Source organism: Melampsora larici-populina (assembly GCF_000204055.1).
Source record: "Melampsora larici-populina 98AG31 unplaced genomic scaffold MELLAscaffold_48, whole genome shotgun sequence".
NCBI lineage: Eukaryota > Fungi > Basidiomycota > Pucciniomycetes > Pucciniales > Melampsoraceae > Melampsora > Melampsora laricis-populina.
The window spans coordinates 369178-386842 of record NW_006768812.1 but is presented as its reverse complement, the minus strand read 5'-3'; the positions used below and the strand labels follow the sequence as shown (position 1 = coordinate 386842).

Below are 17665 nucleotides of genomic sequence, written 5' to 3'. Positions count from 1 at the left end.
TCCCATGGATGAATGAGATCAAGAAAATCAATCTGGTAAGTGATGTATAGAAATCTAGTGTTACATTCGAGGTTACAAAGTAGATATCACTTTACTGCATTATATCATACATACGACTTTTCTAGATCACAATTATGTAACAATCTCAAAGTGTTTGTAAGATGTAAATAAGTTTTTTGTTTATTCTACCTCTTGTGACACTGAATGAAAGTCCTCATTATAGAGAGATGAAGGGCCAGTCTGGTGTACTGTGAGGTTCCACGTTCAACTATGTTTCCGATGACGTTTGAACATCGACATTATCCTTTTCCAAATCGACCGAATGCTCTTACTCCAGAATTTTAATAGCAGATTCATCAGACGGGATCTATAACTCCTGCGGCTTGGGTTTCCTTGCCCTGAATGACGACCTCCGTAAACAGGTGAAGGTACCACATCTGTTGGACGTTGATGTTCCGTTTCTGGTTGAGTGTGATCTATGAGCGGGACACGATCCGAGTCTGAAAGAGTATCAGCTTCGACGGGTGCAATTCCAGCTCCTCCGGTTTCAGTGGCTTGAATTTGAAGTTCAATGGATGATGGTGACTTGTGAATTTCAGAGTTGGTTAAAAAGTCCGTGTTCTTTCCCTCTAAGTTTGGAGTCCCATTATCCTTCAACAGAATTTCGTAATGCAGCTGGTTAAGATATAGGGGAAGGTATGGCATATCATTCGACTCACTACCTTGTACCGGAACTACTAAGACTGAGTTATGGTTTAGACTGTCACTTAGAACAAGGAAATTACGCTGATATACTCTGGCCAAGGCTTGAAGAGTCAATTCATCACCATACTCTTTATCTTTTTTCATGTTCGTGCAATACTCTTCCCAAGACTTGTGATTTCCATCAAGAGCAACAAAATGTATAAAATCCTCCTTGTTATTCTCTATATGTGCCACAGCACGTGCCCTCAGCTCTATGTGAAGATCTGTGTTGCCTTGAAGAAGCATAGAAACTGCATAAAATTGACAGTTCCCATCACCTTTGATGAAGTTGGTGACTGCGAAATCCTTGAGACCTGGAGGCTTGATTGCTTGAAGGCTTAAAGCTTTTCCACTTGAGTCAAGAGGCCCGTCCTGGAGTTTGTATCTCAGTAGATCTTTGTTTGCTTGAGAATACAAATCTTCTGATGCATACTTTTGCACGGGAGCTGGTAGTGTAGTATGGGTCAAGGATACGAGGGAATACAAAATGTCATTGAATTTTGTGGCAAATTCAATAATTAAGAGGTGCTAACTGCAAACATACGTTCTTCATGGGCCATTTCACTCGTGGGATGGGTATGTAACACGCTCCTCCCATCGCTCAAGTCTATCGGCCGGTCCACGTTTCTGAACAAATCGACTGGACAAGCAATGCGACATAGTCAGCAATGCTTGTATTTACAACAGCTCGCCAAGGATCGAGTCTGGCCACAGGCATCCCTTTCAAGTACTTTTTGATGGGTTCCTCCAAAGTAAATTGCATGTTGCTTACCGTTTGGTGTTAGTTTGGGGACAGGTGTTGCTACCAGTCGTAAGAATCAGCCATAAGCGTCATACACCGGTGAAGCTCGAGTAGACTTGGGGCTTACTTGGGTACGGGCTTGTTTTATATCGTAGGGGAGTTATTCCGGGTGTAGTCTGCTGGTCCATCCTCAGGAAATTTGGTTTGTTGTACGTTTCGACTGACTCAGGCCATATCACGGAGCTCTGGCTGGGATGATGGGAAAACTGTTGTCCTCCCATTCCCAAATACTCAACACTTGATGGTAATCTTTCATTGATCCGGAAGATAGGTTTAGGATGGGGTGTGGAATACACGCAACTGGAGTAGTAGAGTAAGAACTCAAACAAGAGCCTTCGCGGCTTGCAATGAGCTATGATCATATCTGCTTTGTGTTGTGGGGGAGAGTATTGAAAGTATTTAAAGATTGCTCCACTACGAGAATATTGTTAGATGGTTGTTTGTTTGTTGAGGTTGAGGTTGAAGACCCGAGCCTACAAGGAGGCGTGAGTTGAACTTGAAAAATACCAGTGGCAAATGAAATGACAGTCGTTACAGCGAAGGCGGCAAAGGCACAAGAAACACAGCCTCACGCAGCGATCACTTCCAGAACACTTTGTCCCCGGTCTGACAGGTTGGGAACGGTTTGTGGCAGCAGAAGTGCCTCGCAGGCAGCTCGCAGATTGTAAATGAAAAAAACCGAGAATTGCAATGATGTAGATATTACAGTCATCTCGGGAGTGGATTGATTATTTCCCAAGCCAAGTTTATGTCAATACTTATCACCTGAGTATTACATTACTGCTTGCCACTCTTGCTACTGTACCAAAGGAAAGACGAGCTAGCAAGACACATCTCTATGGAAATAGAATCATTGACTGTACTCCATCATCATGCCGAGTAAGAGCATATGTTCAAACCGATGAAAAATTGGATTGCAAGGTAGTTTGTCAAGTTCGTTACATTGTGAGGAATCCTATTCAGATCTCCCATGTATAGAGAAATACTAGAATGAGGGTTTTCTTTTGGCACCCATAGACTCATATCAAATGTACTCCTGATTTTCTTGGGGAGATCACATGCACAAAATATACATAGTAAGATGCACACGAGCTGCTATGAGGGTCAGCTGCTGCGAGGCTGAACTTTTGACTAAAGATTGAAGATATAAAGCTCCTCATGGGATACAATAACTGTTCATTAGGTGAGAGGCGCCAAATTCTCAGCCTCAGTCAACCCTCAAGATTGTGCGAAGGTGTTTGTTCATCGACACTGTGAGCAATTTCAAATAGATGCTCAATGTGAAGTTTTCTTGCAACGTGAACAGATGGAACCCGTGTAAGTATTTCAATCTGGTAGCCGATCTTGAGGATTAGTGTTTGTAATTGTAATATTCGAAAAATTGAGGTTACAAAGAAGATAATCAATTTACCACCTTTATCACTACAACTATAGGACACAAGTCCAATAATCTCAAAGTGTTTGCAAGCCATATAAAAAGTTTTTTGTTATATCGTGTGTAAATGAAAGTGTGATAAAGATATCAAGGTCCCTGGTGTATTGTGAGAGTCGCTCATCTCTGTTTCCGATGACGTCTGAATATAGACAGCACTCTCTTCCAAATGGACCGAAGTCTCAAACGAAATCTTGTCAACCAATCCCTCAGACGGGATCCAGAATTCCTGCCGGTCGTCGTCCCTTGTCCTGGCAATCGAGCCCCATAGAAAGCAGGATATATCTGATTTGTTGGATTTTGATGATCTGTTAGCGGTTCAGTGTGATCTAAGAGCGGGACGCCATCCCAATCTGAAGGATCATCAGCTCGACCAAGTGCGACTACTGCTCCGCCGGTTTCACTCGCTTGAAGTTCATTTTGAGTTGCTGGAATCAACGCAGTAGATGATGGTTGATCCCCAATTTCTGAGTTAGTTAAAAGGTTTGAATTCTGTTCCTTGATGTTTGATGTCCCATGATCCTTCAACACAATCTCGTAATGCAGTTGGTTCAGATATAGGGGAAGGTATGGCATATCATTTGCCTTACTATCATGCCGTACCGGATATACTAAGACTGAGTCATGACTTTCACTGTCACTGAGAACGACAAAATTACGCTGATACACTCTGGCTAAGGCTTGAAGAGTCAGTTGGTCACCATACTCTTTATCTTGTGTCATTCTTGTGCAATACTCCTCCCAAGACTTGGAGTGGTGCTGATCAAAATCGATGAAATGTACATATCTTTCCTTGTTACTCTCCATGTGTGCCACGGCGTGTGCTCTTAGCTCTTCGTGAAAATCTGTGGTACCATGAAGAAGCATAGAGACTGCATAAAATTGACAATTTCCATCTCCTTTGATGAAGTTGGTGACTGCGAAATCCTTGAGACCTGGAGGCTTGATTGCTTGAAGAGTTGGAGCATTTCTACTCGAGTCAAAAGCCATATCCTGGAGGTTGTATCTTAGTAGGTCTTTGTTTGCCTGAGAATATAAATCCTCTGATGCATATAATTTCACGGGAGCTAGTAGCGGGGAATACGTAGAACAATGAATATGTATCAGTATCTTACCTCGAAGGCTTTGGATCGTCTGTGAAATCTCCAGATAATCAGTGGCTGATTGGAAACATACGTTCTTCATTGACCATCTCACTCGAATGGATTTGAAACGGACTCCATCCATAATCCAAGTCTATCGGCTGGCCCGTAATGCTAAAGAAATCGTCTGGAGAGTTGATGCGTCAAAATGAGTGTCGCTTCTGCTTGAAATGAGCCTGGCCACAGATAGCCCTTCCAAATAGTCTTTGACAGATTCCTTCAAAGAAAATCGAATATCTCTTCTTACCGTTTGGTCTTAATTTTAGGGCAGGTGCTGTTACTAAATGCAGAATCAGCCATACTATCACGTCTCAGTTGAACCTCTAGAATTTAGGCTTACTTTGCTCTGTGCTCGCTTGATAATGTAGGGGAAGTATTCCAGGGGTATTCCGCTGGTTCATCCTGGGGAAATCCGGCTTGTTGTACGTTGCGGCTGACTGAGGCCACATCACAGAGGTTGGATCGAGTGGATGGGAAACGTGTTGTCCTCCCATTACCCAATAGTCAACACTTGATGGTATTCTTTCATTGATCCGGAAGATAGGCATAGGATGGGGCGTGGAATACACGCAAAGAGAGTAGTAGAGTAAGAACTCAAATAAGAGCCTTCGCAGCTTGCAATGCGCTGTGGTCATATCTGCTTTGTGTTGTGAATATCAGAGTATTGGAATTGTTTGAAGATTGGTCCAGTACGTGGATATCGTCAGGTGGTTGTTTGAAGACCTGGACCTACAAGGCAGGCGTTATCTGAAGTTGAAAATTGCAAGTGGCGAATGAAATGACAGTCGTTCCAACGAAGGCGGCAAAGGCACAAAAAACACAGCGTCACGAGGCGTCGAGCATCGGAGTCTTCGGGGATTGCAAAAAGCCGAAGATTACGGTGCATATATCACCCTCATCTAGGGACTGATTCGATCATTTCTCATTGTGTCATCTGCTCAAGAGAGCTTGTTTTCCTAATACTTGTCACCTATTTGATATTGACGGCTAGGACCTCCTTCGGGGGGAGGCTTCTTTGCAGTATCGTATCACATGAGTTGAAACTTGTCTTACTCACATCGCGATACTATCAGATTGTGCATCGCGTCTTTCCTTCCGCTTTCCTTCCACACCATGTGTTACCGAAGTTTTTGGGATCTTTCTTCCGGAAAAGATATAAATCCTCATAATCTGGTTACAAAATCACTATCGAGGCGCAAAATCTGGCCCTCATGGAAGCTAACCCTCATGGACGCTTTGCATAGATCGGACACTTGGAATATGTAACAAGCTTTTTCTGCGTGAAGACAGTGACAGTGGCTGCATCCCTTGCGCTACCTAGAATTGGGGAGTGCAAGACAAAGCAATGTATTCTACCACGCTGCGGTACGCGCTGCACACCACAATCTTGGGGCCAGAAACTTGCACTGTGCTGCTTAAGCTTAACTAAGCGCTTCTCGCGTCAGCGGCCGGGCCCTCGCGGTGTGCTGCTGGTTTCTGTCACTCTTGATACTGTGCCTGCCAACAAGCCACATTTCTATAGATAAACAATCATTGACTGTACTTCATCATCATGCAAAGGAAGGGTTGATGTTTCAACAGATGAAAAAGCATTGCAAGGCGGTTGGACAATTTTGCTACATTGTAATAGATACTATTAAGATATCCTCTGGAAAGATACCAGAAGGTGGGATTTTTTTGGTCACCTATGGAGTCATATGAAGTGTACTCCATAATATTTATATTGGCAAGATATTAGGGGGTTTCAAGTTGAATTTTTTTGCGTATTTTTACGCTACAACAACTTGCCCGTTGTTGTAAAATATGCGTAAATTTTTTACAGCGGGACACCTTTTTAGGTGTCCCGAATTAAAATTACGTTGTTTTACGAAGATTTTTTTTACGAACAACTTGTCTGAATTTTTAAAAATTACACAAAAAAAAATTGAACTTGAAACCCCCTATTATATTGATCAGATATACATGGTAAGATGCACAAGACGAACACGAGTTTGAGCGTCTTGAGACCGATTACCTAAATTCAAAACAAAAAACCTGAGACTGAAGTGTTACAAGCAAACAAAATCACACTTTGATGAAACAAGATCTTTATGATTTCCTTCATTATCAATTAAATTAATAATCCATAATGTTGATCACTTTGATACATCAAAAATGATCCGTACGCATTCTCATCAGGTTTCAATGGAGCCATTTCCTGAAGCATCACTTTTGATGGATCTCTCCCTTGATTGACCACCACAATCCGTCTACCAAACGTATCTGCCAAAGCTTGCAGAGTCAAATGATCACCCGGTGTATCAGACTCCGCTATATAAGCCAAATAAAGCTCCCAAGAGCCATGTGTACCTCTCTCGATATTTGGCTCATACTGTTCTCTTTGATCTATCATAGTTTGTATAACTCTCATCCTTAATTCTTCAGGAGTTTCTTTTTGTCCCATCAATGCTGAAAATGATTCAAATTGCGATGTTCCTTTTTGTTCAAATGGTGGTGTATATAAGGTTTTACTCAACTGTGGAATTTTTTTCGAATTCCATTGTGAAAGTGCATTTGGTATCCGAGAATCAAAGTTATAATGTTCCTCGAGTATTTTCAATGCCTCTGAAGTATCTATATCGATGCCACTCTTGAAAAATCCATTGACGACTCCATCTGAAAGTTTAAAGTAACGATCCATATCAGTTTTCTTTCGTGTTCTTTTCGGATACTTTTCAAAAAGAAGACGCGGGGGTAAGAAAGAAGATTGATAACTAACCAACTCCAGTATCGAAACGTAGTCTTAAGTCTACTTTTTTCGTACCCATAGTTTCTTTGAAGACCTTTGAAGGTGAACTGACAGGTCGAGTTTCAACCTTCTTTGTTCTACTCCCAAAACCAGTTTCAGGCGTATTTTTCTTATAAAAACCAGCCGGGTTTCTGTCTTGACTGGTTACTCCACCATTCTGCAAAGTTCGACTTCGTGAATAGGGCAGTCGAGTATTGATGCGCTCTGAGATAGGTTCGCCTGTTGGGCCTATTATGTAACTCTCCAATTTCTGCGTCTGACTCTTGGGTAATTCCATTGTATGAGTTTCATATTTTCGATTGTCTTGAAAAGAATTCACAGGGGATCCACCAAATAAGATGAATAAGATGAATCAGATGAACTTGAGGAAGTCGATCTGATAGGTTGATTCGAACGATAGTTCGTAGGCGGGAATGAATTCGAACCTCCTAAATTAGGTGCGTTAGTCGAGGGTAAATCTTTCAAAAGAAGTTCATAATGATCATTGTTTAAATAAAGAAAAGAATTTTTTAAATAGTTATTGTCCGGGTTGGCCGTCATGATATCAACACCATCATGAGTACTCCTTTCATTGAGAACCACAAACTTGCGTCGACAAAGGGCAGCCATGGCTTCCAATGTAAGATGATCTCCATATGTTGTAGGTTTTTTTAAATTTTCTAAATACCCTTCCCATGATCCACCAGCACCAGGATCAGCATAATTTGCAAACGGTTTGAATTTGTAGGAATTCATTCGCATATATTCAACTGTTCTTTCTCTAACGAGTCCATGATTTTCTTGACTACCTGTCATGATTAAAGAAATTGCTCTAAATTGACAATTTCCATCACCTTTAATTGCTTTCGTGATTGAGAAATCTGTTAATCCGTCCGGTTTAATCTTTTGACAATTTCGTATTTCAGTGAATTCCCAAATCGATTGATCTACGTTTCTTAGCTCTAAGAGTTGCCGGTTAGCTCTTTGGTAGTCAGCCGGTGATGCGAATTGCCAGTGTGAACTAGAAGGTGATTGGATCTCTGGAGCCATCGAACCACTTATTGTCTTAGTATCAATTTCTGGTAAAGTTCAGAAACTTTACACGTACCTGGATCATGTGGAAGCCCATCATGGATGGGGAAGCTATCATCAAATTTATCAGCATTTTTAAACCCTGAACCTTCTGTTGACATATCTAGCTCGTGTGACGAAGCTGTTCCAAATGACATCCTTTGGGAGGGACTAGGCGTGTAAATATGGGAGGTAACTGCGCGGCGACCAGAAGAGGAAGACAAAGGAAGATGTTCAGACTCTATCTCACTTAACGAAAAAAATAGAGTATAACGTCTCTGCCTTCATCTGATCCCACTGTTTAAATAGCTTACCTTGTAAAGCAGGGGTTTTTGCTTCATTTTTGATCACGTTGCTTCCTCCGCGGCCGATTTCTGTTCAGCAATGTGGAAAACAAGAATGATTAAAGAGAAGTTGTTTGTAGTACAATATATAACGCAAGATCTCGCACCATTGAATTGTCCCATATCTACAAACATGAACCCATATACGCAAGAAAAAATTCCTCAGCTATCATCCAATGCCATGCAGACTACATGACTCAGTCCAATGTGAATATAGCTAGAATTTTCTTACGACTTAATAGCCCAGCCATCGTAAACTTTGGCATCAAAACCATAGTTGAAACCCATAACGCCATTAGCAGCATTATGTTGCCACCTGGTTTCCTTTTCTGGTGAAAATAAATAACTTTTACCACCCAAGTATTCACTGAAACCAAGATAGATAGGGATTCTTTACTTCTCCAAGAAGAAAGAGTGTTTCGAAGTTTGTATGCTAAAGTATAAGGAATGCTTGATGTGCAAGAATGAATACCAGAAGATGTTGCCTCTAGTCTCTCGCGTGCACCACACTCACTTCGAATTTTAGTAAATTGTGATAATTTAGGATATATATGCAATATGCTGAAAGTCTTGATTTTCAAAGATCCAAGGAAGCAAATGACGATTTGAAGAAAAGCAAAAAAAACGAAAGCTAAACAAAAGGTAGAGTAAATGGACTGTCTCCGATTTTGATGTATGAGATATGAGAGGTGTGTTTAAAAAGGACCACGAAATAAGGATCGCGATCCAACGTGTTTCAACGTCCAACGTGATCGTCGGTACAACATCTGAAGAAATGAGTTATATTGTGAATTACTTTGAGCACGGGAAATGACTCAAGAAATGTTTCATCGATTTTCGGCTCTTCCGTTGTCGCACAATTTCTTGATAATTATAGCAAAATTGAAGATTTGCAGAGAAAGTCATGAGAGCCTATTTAACACATACATACAAAAAAGTGTCTAGATAGTAAATCAAGGAGTCGTGGTCCATGGAAGTCGTTCGTATCTGAAGCTCCAATTCGTTTCCTTGATTTTTGAATCTTGTACCAAGTTTTTTTATATGAGTTGATTTTAATTTATTTCTGACGTGCAGAGTTTTGTGAACGCTGATGTAGGGTTTCGGTTTCAATTTTTCCTATCAGCAGAAGTCAGATATGAATTCGTTCATCTGACGACCGCAATGCATGATCCATGAGTAGTTTGAGATAGTTTGACTGTTGAAGATAGGTATCATGGATGACATGGGTAAACTACATGCTTTTAGAATCTAGATCGGATAACAGCTTCAGTGAGCCAGTTTTCTAAAGTAGAATTCGTTGACGACCTGACATGGCACTTCTCGAAGGATTGGAACTGGTGGATCATAATTTTGATCATGAGGAAGATGTAAAGGAACAGAAGGTATTTTAAAATGATCAAGAACGATAGCTGAATCGTCTGTAAGAGATCTAAGGCCTTCAGGACCATCGACAGGTGGAGTCACCATGATATTACGACCAAGATAAGTGAGAAAGATTATCCAAGAGGTGACAGTGAGCCAAGCTGGAATGAGAGTAGCCCATTCTTGAGATGGATACCAATGAATGTGAAGGTGATTCTCGATGAATTCAGTTGGTAGAATTGACCAAAGTAAGTAAAGTAAATAGGCCAAGAGTGATAGTACGTATGTGGCGAATGATGATTTGACTAATGCATTGTTGGCACTCGATGGAGATGGTGGTACGTGACTTTGAGCAGAAAGAGACATGATGGAGTGCTGAGCTGTGTTGATATCGAATGATAGATGAACTACAGTTTGTTTCAGATAGCTGAGCTTTGAATGGGAAGGGGATGAGGTTGAAGTGTCCAATACGCTATCTATCGAGTGCCTCATCAGCTGCTCAGCCTTGAGTCGATCCCTCGCTGCTTTCAAATTCACCAAACCCTAGTAGCAGTCGAGATAAAGGACCAACCTAGTAAAACTCAGGACATAACCAACTTCGACATCCTCGAATCTCGATCGAAGAAATGTCCATCGATCAAACTTCAGTCTCTTTACCGCCCGACCTAAGACTGATTTCTACTACAAAGGTCCGTTCAATACCTTTCATCAGTTGCTCAAAACCGTTCACTGACTTGTCTGCTTCCTCCAGACTACCTTTCGTTTACGACCTAAACAATCTCATTCCAAATCAACCGTTTGTGTGCTTGATTCCCGATCGATTCTGTGTCTGGCTATCGTGGTTCTTGACAATGCCTATTCGATTTTGTTTTGACCTGCATAGGCTCTGCTTCGGGTTCTCAGCATTCCGCAGGGGTTCCTTCGATATCTAAAACACGCGATCGTTTATACACCAAAAGTTGGGACGCGACCTATCAAAAAATCTCTGTCAGTTGCTCTTTTTTATTATAAAAATTGGGTTCATAGACTGCAATACTCAATTCACGTCTCTTGCTTTCATTTAAAAAGGCTGTTGTCTTGGAACTACAGCGCGATTTACTCGATGATTTGGTCACCTTTGTTCGTACCACGGTCCATCACCCTCCATCACTGATCGGCAAACCCATCCCAACTGCGCTTCTTGTTGGTTCGTATTATCATCTTCACCCAAACAACAACAAGTTCAAAATTTCTTATATCTTTATTATACGCGTCAAAAGGATCATCTCGAATCTTGAATGAAGCCGTGGGTATAAAGATTGGAGAATTGACTGTAACCTCAGAAAGCTCTCAATGTATACCTGAATCAATTCCAGTCCAACTCGCCAGTCGAGCCTGTTTGACCTTTGGGTCAACGATCAAGACTATTGTTGCCAGCCTCGAATCCAGCTTGAAACGCTTATCTGCTATTGCCGCGCTTGAAATACAAACAAGGGTATGTGGTACTTCTTCATATACACGTACTTCAGCTCGTCTCAGAATCACTGATTGCCTTCTCGTACACTTTGAAGGCACTCCGCACTCAGCCTTGCCTGTCACGTGACGATGTCGATTGCATACGTAGTCTCTATGCAGCTATATGCGCATTGACAGGTTCCAAGCCAAAGATTGTCTTTATCGTCGAGGACTTCGAAGCCTTTAACTCGGCTGTATTTGAAGAACTTGTCCTTGTGCTTAGGTAAATACCTACTCTTTCTTAAAACCATTCTTAAAATCATTCGGGGTTGAGCTGATCGGATTTTCGGGGTTACTTGAAAGCGGTTTGTTAGGAACAATACCAGTGATGATGGTCTTGTCTCTCACCACTTCAGTAGATGCATTGCACTCGTTACTTCATCGTACATTGATCGTTCGATTACAAGTCACCCCCTTTGCGGTTCATATGGGAGACCAAGGGATCAATTTACTAATTCAAAATGTACAAGCCTCTCAAAGCTTTCCCCCATCATCACACTTTTTGTTCTGACATATACGCATTTTGTTTTCTTTAGCTGATTTTCAATCCGGAGATGGAGTTTGATCTTTCACCCGGGGTGATTCGAAGTCTTTTCCTTGCACATGAACAACTCAATAACTCAATCGATAATGTGATCTCAAAACTTCAATTTATTCATCTTTCTTACTTTCATACAAATCCATTGGTAGCTTTTTTTGATGCTGCTCAATCACGAATCTTGGAAGCAGAAGAATACTCGGATCTGATTGATGGCGATTTAAGTTTCATTGGTCGTCAACTTAGTTTGACTTCATCATGGCAAACAAAGCTTCAAAACATTCAGCATGACCTTTCATTGGGAAAATCCACTTCACTCACCATGTCAGAAACAGACCCAAGCTCGGTTATAGATCCAAGCCCGGAGTCGATGCTCTCAGCTCTGGTCACTTCTTATCGTGAACGGTCTAGTCGAATTTTGGCTAGTGCTCGTGCTTTTGAACTCCTTCGAACGCTTGCTGCTCATTGGCCTGAAAAGGAACGTACCACTGAGTGGTTACTTTATCATCTTTACCAAGCTCAATTACGCGATTATAGTGCCGAATTATGTAGACTTCTCAGGTAATGTCTCACTTTCGATTTCCTAGCCTGTGCTGCTTCTTGTGCCTTCAGTATCTCAGCTCATGAACGAATCGATGTGATGCGATCATGATCATTGAACTTCAATTAGGCATAGTAATGACGATTCAGTCTCAAAACTTATCCCTAGTCTCTTGGCCCATCTCGAAGGCTCGAATGAAGAGACAGAACCATACCTTTCACTTCTTAATCTTTTATCCTCTTTGGCTGATGTTGTCAATCATGGCATCCGTGGTGAAGCTCGTGCACATCTTGTGAATACACATGAACCTCATATGGGGATCACCTCACTTGTTGAAGCTGATCGAAGCTTTTCACGACTTTTAGGAGAGATTTCGGAATCTCTTTCAAGCTTCTTCAAGTTGAGCTTCTTGCGATCGTATACTTTCATCTGAGGTGCAAGTGACTGATAATTTTTGTGTTCTTGGAATAGATCTAGCTTTGGATCCACTGCTCGTGTAATTATGAGAGAGGCTTGGACGTTTGATGATGAGCGGTTATTGAAAGAGGTTGGTTGACTCTTAACCTCAACATGGATGCTTATAAACTTAATGACAGATAAAAGAATGTGCATAAATAATTTCAAGCTAATCAATTGCTTTATTTCTTATCAGGTCTTTCATCCTTCATATGGTGAAAGTTTGATAAAAGATTTAGAAAATCATCCAGATCTAGAGATTGGTAGATTATATGAATTATATAAAGAATCAGGAGGTAGAAGAATCAATTTAGCAGATTGGATTGGGGCATTTGGTGATGGACCTACTAATCCTTCTGGCAAAAGTAAAGGAAAAGGAAAAGGAAAAGGGGTTCAAAAGAGAAGAAAAACCGAGGCACGCTTTTTGAGAGGAGTTGGTGGGTTAGGGTTTATGGGATTTGTGGGAATTGAGAAAAGGAAAGCTGAACATGTGGCTAGGATGGTTTGGTGATTTCAGTTTAAAAAAAAAGTATTTTAGACAGTTATATTGTGAATTATCATGATGGGAAAAGGGTTTTGAGAGTGGGTGGTTCACGATGTGGGGATTTAGATACTCAAGTGGGGAGTTTGATTTGTTTTGAATAGAGAAGTGTTGATTTTGTAGTAAAATTGTGTAGCTTGAAATGATAGTGGAAGATTAAGTGGATTTGAGAAAAGTGATGATGTGATGAATTGGGTTCTGAACATCACTGATGCTTCCAATATCTTGCTAATCTGCTTCACTGGTCCTCAACCTGACAGACCTTTGAAGAAAGAGGGGATGTAAGTAGATACAAGTGAAATGTGGGAGGAGAGTCATTATCCCTCCAAAACTGTTATAAGGAATCAGCTTAGGCTCCCGTTAGTTGTTATAACATTGATTGGCCATGTTTACCTTGATGTGGCAATTGTGCCATTTTGACTTCAAGCATATGCTCTGGGGCTTTGCAGGTCTTTAATTAAGCCTCTCCAGCAAAATCTGTAGAGGCATGGCATATCTAGAGAACTGAATTAAACCTGGGTGTGCACCTTATTTTAGCCCTCCCCTCATAGTTTCCCTGGAGTCTGCATTCAAGGAGTCATTGGTTGACCGCCCTGAGGCAAAGAACACCACCAGACACCTTACAATTCAAGTTTTGGCCCTTGTTGATGCATAGGAAGCCTTAGAATCTAGACTCCAAGTGTATATTGACAGTGATCAAAATGTATGTCATCCACACCAATTCACAAGAATTCTCCTGTTGTTGATCACTGTGTAACTTGATTAACAAAGATTTTAGTGTTATCTTGCATTTTGTTTAGTTTTCCTTGCCACTTGTATTGAGTGAGTATGTATTGTCAGATCTCAATTTCAGTTGTTCCTGTCCAGAATCTTGGAACAAGTCTTCTTAAAAGAGGTATGACTGTGTTGTAGCTAGCTGGGGATAAGCAGTACGGGCCCTGATACCATCTAGACGCAACTGGGGATCCTCCCTTTACATATGGGTTACTTGTGAGATGGCATTTAGCCATGTAAGTTTCTAGAAAAATAATGGAAATGGTAGAATTAAATGTCTACTAGTCATGCATGCACTGTTGGAAAAGTTACCGTGGATTGCAAAATCCAAGGTATCCTTGGATATAGATTCCCTTGGACTGTGTGTCTGAAGAATTGATTTGAGGCTTTCTTTGGTCCCAAAGATTGCCTCAGATCAATTACTTGGAAGCCACATCCAACACTATTGCCATTCACGGAGAACTTGGATTTTCCAATCCAAGGCATTGGTGTTGGAAGTGATGTGGATTACATACCAGAGAAGATTCTGACATATCTGACTTTTGAAAACTCGTTAAAAAGCATGTTGATGTTTGTCTGATGAGCCTGTATCACATTTTCTTTGTCTGAGTATCTCTGGAGTTAAAATTTGTAAAGTCACAGTAAATTAAACTCATTACATCTTGAATTCACAAAAACTATTCACAAAGTCACAAAGCAAGTTTTATAATTCACCAAACAACAAAAATTCAAAAAACTCTTGTTCCTCCCACTGAACAGGATTTAACCACCAAAAATACTTACTCAAGCTTAGTTGATACCCTGCTGTGAGTTGCCTAGTGCAATCAACCAGACATATCATTTTTTGTCTCAGTTCTTGAAGAAACCTTCAGAAACTCATTGGAATTTGGTGATGCATGTTTTGAGTTTTTATGTAGGACAAAGAATTTGAAACTGAATCTAGGTGCTAGTGTTTTAGAGCCAAGTGTGTATTCTAATGCAGATTGGACTGAAGATATAATGAAATAAAATCAACATCAGGATAGGTTTTTATGTTGGGAGATGGTTGGGTTTCATGGAGATTCAGGAAGCAACCAGTAGTTTCATCATCAAGTGTAGAATCTGAGTATATGGCAATTAGTGATTTGTGTCATTCTTGAAGAAAACACATCCACACTGGGTTCCACTTTGTATGTCAATGTGTTGAAGAAAATGTTGTTCAGTTGTTACATGATTCATCATCTGAGATGTTAGCTGATATGTTTACAAAAGGGTTTTCAAAATTTTAATACTCAAACCCAGATTATCTTTAAATCTTTTTGAATCTAATATGTTATTAGCATTGGGGGGTGTTATGATGTTGACCATGTGACAGTTCATGTTACATCATGACTGTTTGGTAAAAGGAGATGGTGAAAGTGGTCAACAGCCTTGAAGGATTCTTCTTGGGGAGTCCTCAATCCATCATTTGTTTTTCTTTCCCAAGTGATTTCCTAGTTGTATATAACTCTTCATTCTTAGGTTCTCCACAAACATTGATTGACTAACCAAGTTTCCTTAAATATGTGATCATTTCAATATTCTGATTGCTGTAATTTTATGTAAATTTGCTTCTCATAAAAATTTGGGATGATCTTGATGTAATCCTGATTTGGTCAAAGCAGCAAAATTGCTTAACCTGAGCTCCTTATTAGGGGGTTTCAAGTTGGCTTTTTTTACATCATTATATGCCACAACAACTTGCCCATTGTTGTAAAATTGTGTCAATTTTTTATTCAGGACACCTAATAACTTGAACCCCCCTAATGGCTAATTCAGTTTTTCCAACTGCATAAAAAATTGTGTAGTAGGGGGTTTCAAGTCAAGAAATTTACGGTGTTTTATGGTCCAACAAGTTGTCCAATTATGGGATACAAAGTAGAATCCGGGAACATGCCCGGCCTTGTGCCCAGATTTTTTCTGGCAGTAAATTTGAATTGTGGGCCCGGATTTTTGGCCAGAAATTCAAAAAACACAGCCAAAAAAATTCCGGGCACAAGGCCGGGCACGTGCCCGGATTCTACTTTGTATTCCACATAATTACTGTAAATTTAAAAAAATTGGGACACCTTTTTAGGTGTACCAATGCTGTTGACCACATATTTGCAGAAAAATAAACGTAAAATTTAAAAAACTTGTCTGTTTTTTAAAAAGTTTCACAAAATTTTTCTGACTTGAGACCCCCTATTGGTGCAGTGAATCTAGCAGAAATCAGTCTGAATTCCCGTCGTACCCTGGAACAAAAACCTCATAATGGTCCCCCCTCAGGGAGAGGAAATATGTTCCTGATTTGGAGGAATCTTCATCTTCTTCCCGGTATACGTGCGTGACAGATACACCACTGCTCCTCTCACTAACGACGACAAATCTGCGCTGGTATAGAGCAGCCATGGCGGTCAAGGTGTAATGGTCTCCCCACGTCCCATCTTCGGCCATTTCTCTCAAGTATGTTTCCCACCCTTCAGTAATATAGGGACGGAAGGACTCTGGATTGGCCCTCATGTACTCCACGACCGTTCTTCTGAGGGACCTGTGATCATTTTGATCCTGCCAAAATAGTAAAGCTACTGCTCTAAACTGGCAGTTTCCGTCACCCGGTATTTCGTCTGAGATAGAGAAATAATTGAGACCCTTAGGGTAGTAAGCACCTTGGACTTGGTTGGCATAACCGATTACATAGTCTCTCGATTCTACCAGTGCCAGGAGATGTTGCTCTGCCTTCCGGTAATCAGAGTAATCACCCGATCCTTGAAATCCTTTCTCCACCTTCTCAATACTCACGCCTTCAGATGAGTCATCACTCTCACTATCCTCGTCTAAGTCGTGTAGTGATGAACTGCTTGAGCTGCGCTCGTATGTGCGTGATGATGAACCACGATATGAGCTCTCCGCATTCGATTTACCCTTGAAAATCTTGGACAAGGCTGTATGATGATCGGAAGATCCCGAGAAAGGAAAAAAAGGTATAGTTCAGTCATTGATGCTCACTTCCTTCCATTCACAAAAGGGATCTGACTGATGAAAAAAGTAGAGTATAGCTTCTCTGCTATATCCGATTGGACATTTCAAATAGCTTACATCTTGTAAAACTGGATTTTCCTGCATTTATGACTAGTTTAGATTCTTCGCGCCCGATGCCTATTGAAAAACGTGGAAGATGAGGATCAATGAAATATTTGTAGTGGACTAGATAATGCAATTCTTCGTACCATCTACTTGGTAGATCCCTACAGAAATTCACATTTGAAAAGTGAGTGACCTCAGCTATGAATACTGCACAAAACATTATGATGCCCAAGTAAAGTTTTCTTACCATTTGAAAGCTCAGCAATTGCAACCTGTGGCATCAAAACTAGAGCTGAAACCCACAACGCTTTAAGAAACATTTTGTTGAGAGCTAGTTCTTTTTTCTTGTGTAACTAGATAAAGTCTATCAAACAAGATTTTCCTGCAATCGAGTACCGCTTGAAAGACTTTACTTCAACTAACTAAAAGAATTTGTCGAAATGTTCATTAAAAAGGGTAATGAAGGGCTGGGTAATTTCGGAAGATAAATGATAGCGTCTAGAGGCTCGTAGCTCACGTGAAATCCACACTTGTATAATCAGCGTATTATTTGTATATCTATATATACTGCAA

At 40.7% G+C, this 17665-nt stretch overlaps 7 protein-coding genes across 7 annotated transcripts; 2 read left to right on the top strand and 5 right to left on the bottom strand.

Annotated features, from left to right (window-relative positions):
* Window positions 1-264: 264 nt before the first annotated feature.
* On the bottom strand, window positions 265-1304 carry MELLADRAFT_66971 (uncharacterized protein; the record flags this gene model as incomplete). Its single annotated transcript, XM_007415064.1, has 2 exons — window positions 265-1190; window positions 1289-1304. The coding sequence occupies 2 exons, from the start codon at window positions 1302-1304 to the stop codon at window positions 265-267; spliced, it is 942 nt and encodes a 313-aa protein (XP_007415126.1).
* Window positions 1305-2067: 763 nt separating this feature from the next.
* On the top strand, window positions 2068-2867 carry MELLADRAFT_110884 (uncharacterized protein; the record flags this gene model as incomplete). Its single annotated transcript, XM_007415118.1, has 3 exons — window positions 2068-2169; window positions 2246-2479; window positions 2730-2867. The coding sequence occupies 3 exons, from the start codon at window positions 2068-2070 to the stop codon at window positions 2865-2867; spliced, it is 474 nt and encodes a 157-aa protein (XP_007415180.1).
* Window positions 2868-3098: 231 nt separating this feature from the next.
* On the bottom strand, window positions 3099-4755 carry MELLADRAFT_66970 (uncharacterized protein; the record flags this gene model as incomplete). The annotated part of the gene is made up of 4 exons (XM_007415063.1): window positions 3099-4045; window positions 4094-4138; window positions 4368-4400; window positions 4461-4755. The coding sequence occupies 4 exons, from the start codon at window positions 4753-4755 to the stop codon at window positions 3099-3101; spliced, it is 1320 nt and encodes a 439-aa protein (XP_007415125.1).
* A 1475-nt stretch (window positions 4756-6230) lies between these two features.
* Window positions 6231-8116, bottom strand: MELLADRAFT_92042 (uncharacterized protein; the record flags this gene model as incomplete). Its single annotated transcript, XM_007415062.1, has 4 exons — window positions 6231-6775; window positions 6879-7211; window positions 7271-7927; window positions 7996-8116. 4 exons carry the CDS (start codon window positions 8114-8116, stop codon window positions 6231-6233), a joined length of 1656 nt encoding a protein of 551 aa, XP_007415124.1.
* A 1452-nt stretch (window positions 8117-9568) lies between these two features.
* MELLADRAFT_110881 (uncharacterized protein) lies at window positions 9569-10030 on the bottom strand (the record flags this gene model as incomplete). Its single annotated transcript, XM_007415061.1, has 1 exon — window positions 9569-10030. One exon carries the CDS (start codon window positions 10028-10030, stop codon window positions 9569-9571), a length of 462 nt encoding a protein of 153 aa, XP_007415123.1.
* Window positions 10031-10290: 260 nt separating this feature from the next.
* Window positions 10291-13227, top strand: MELLADRAFT_117765 (uncharacterized protein; the record flags this gene model as incomplete). The annotated part of the gene is made up of 10 exons (XM_007415119.1): window positions 10291-10353; window positions 10568-10651; window positions 10733-10850; window positions 10924-11138; window positions 11215-11381; window positions 11462-11621; window positions 11695-12257; window positions 12367-12636; window positions 12709-12784; window positions 12890-13227. The coding sequence occupies 10 exons, from the start codon at window positions 10291-10293 to the stop codon at window positions 13202-13204; spliced, it is 2031 nt and encodes a 676-aa protein (XP_007415181.1).
* Window positions 13228-16237: 3010 nt separating this feature from the next.
* MELLADRAFT_92040 (uncharacterized protein) lies at window positions 16238-17373 on the bottom strand (the record flags this gene model as incomplete). Its single annotated transcript, XM_007415060.1, has 5 exons — window positions 16238-16939; window positions 17015-17037; window positions 17105-17164; window positions 17236-17241; window positions 17340-17373. 5 exons carry the CDS (start codon window positions 17371-17373, stop codon window positions 16238-16240), a joined length of 825 nt encoding a protein of 274 aa, XP_007415122.1.
* Window positions 17374-17665: the final 292 nt, after the last annotated feature.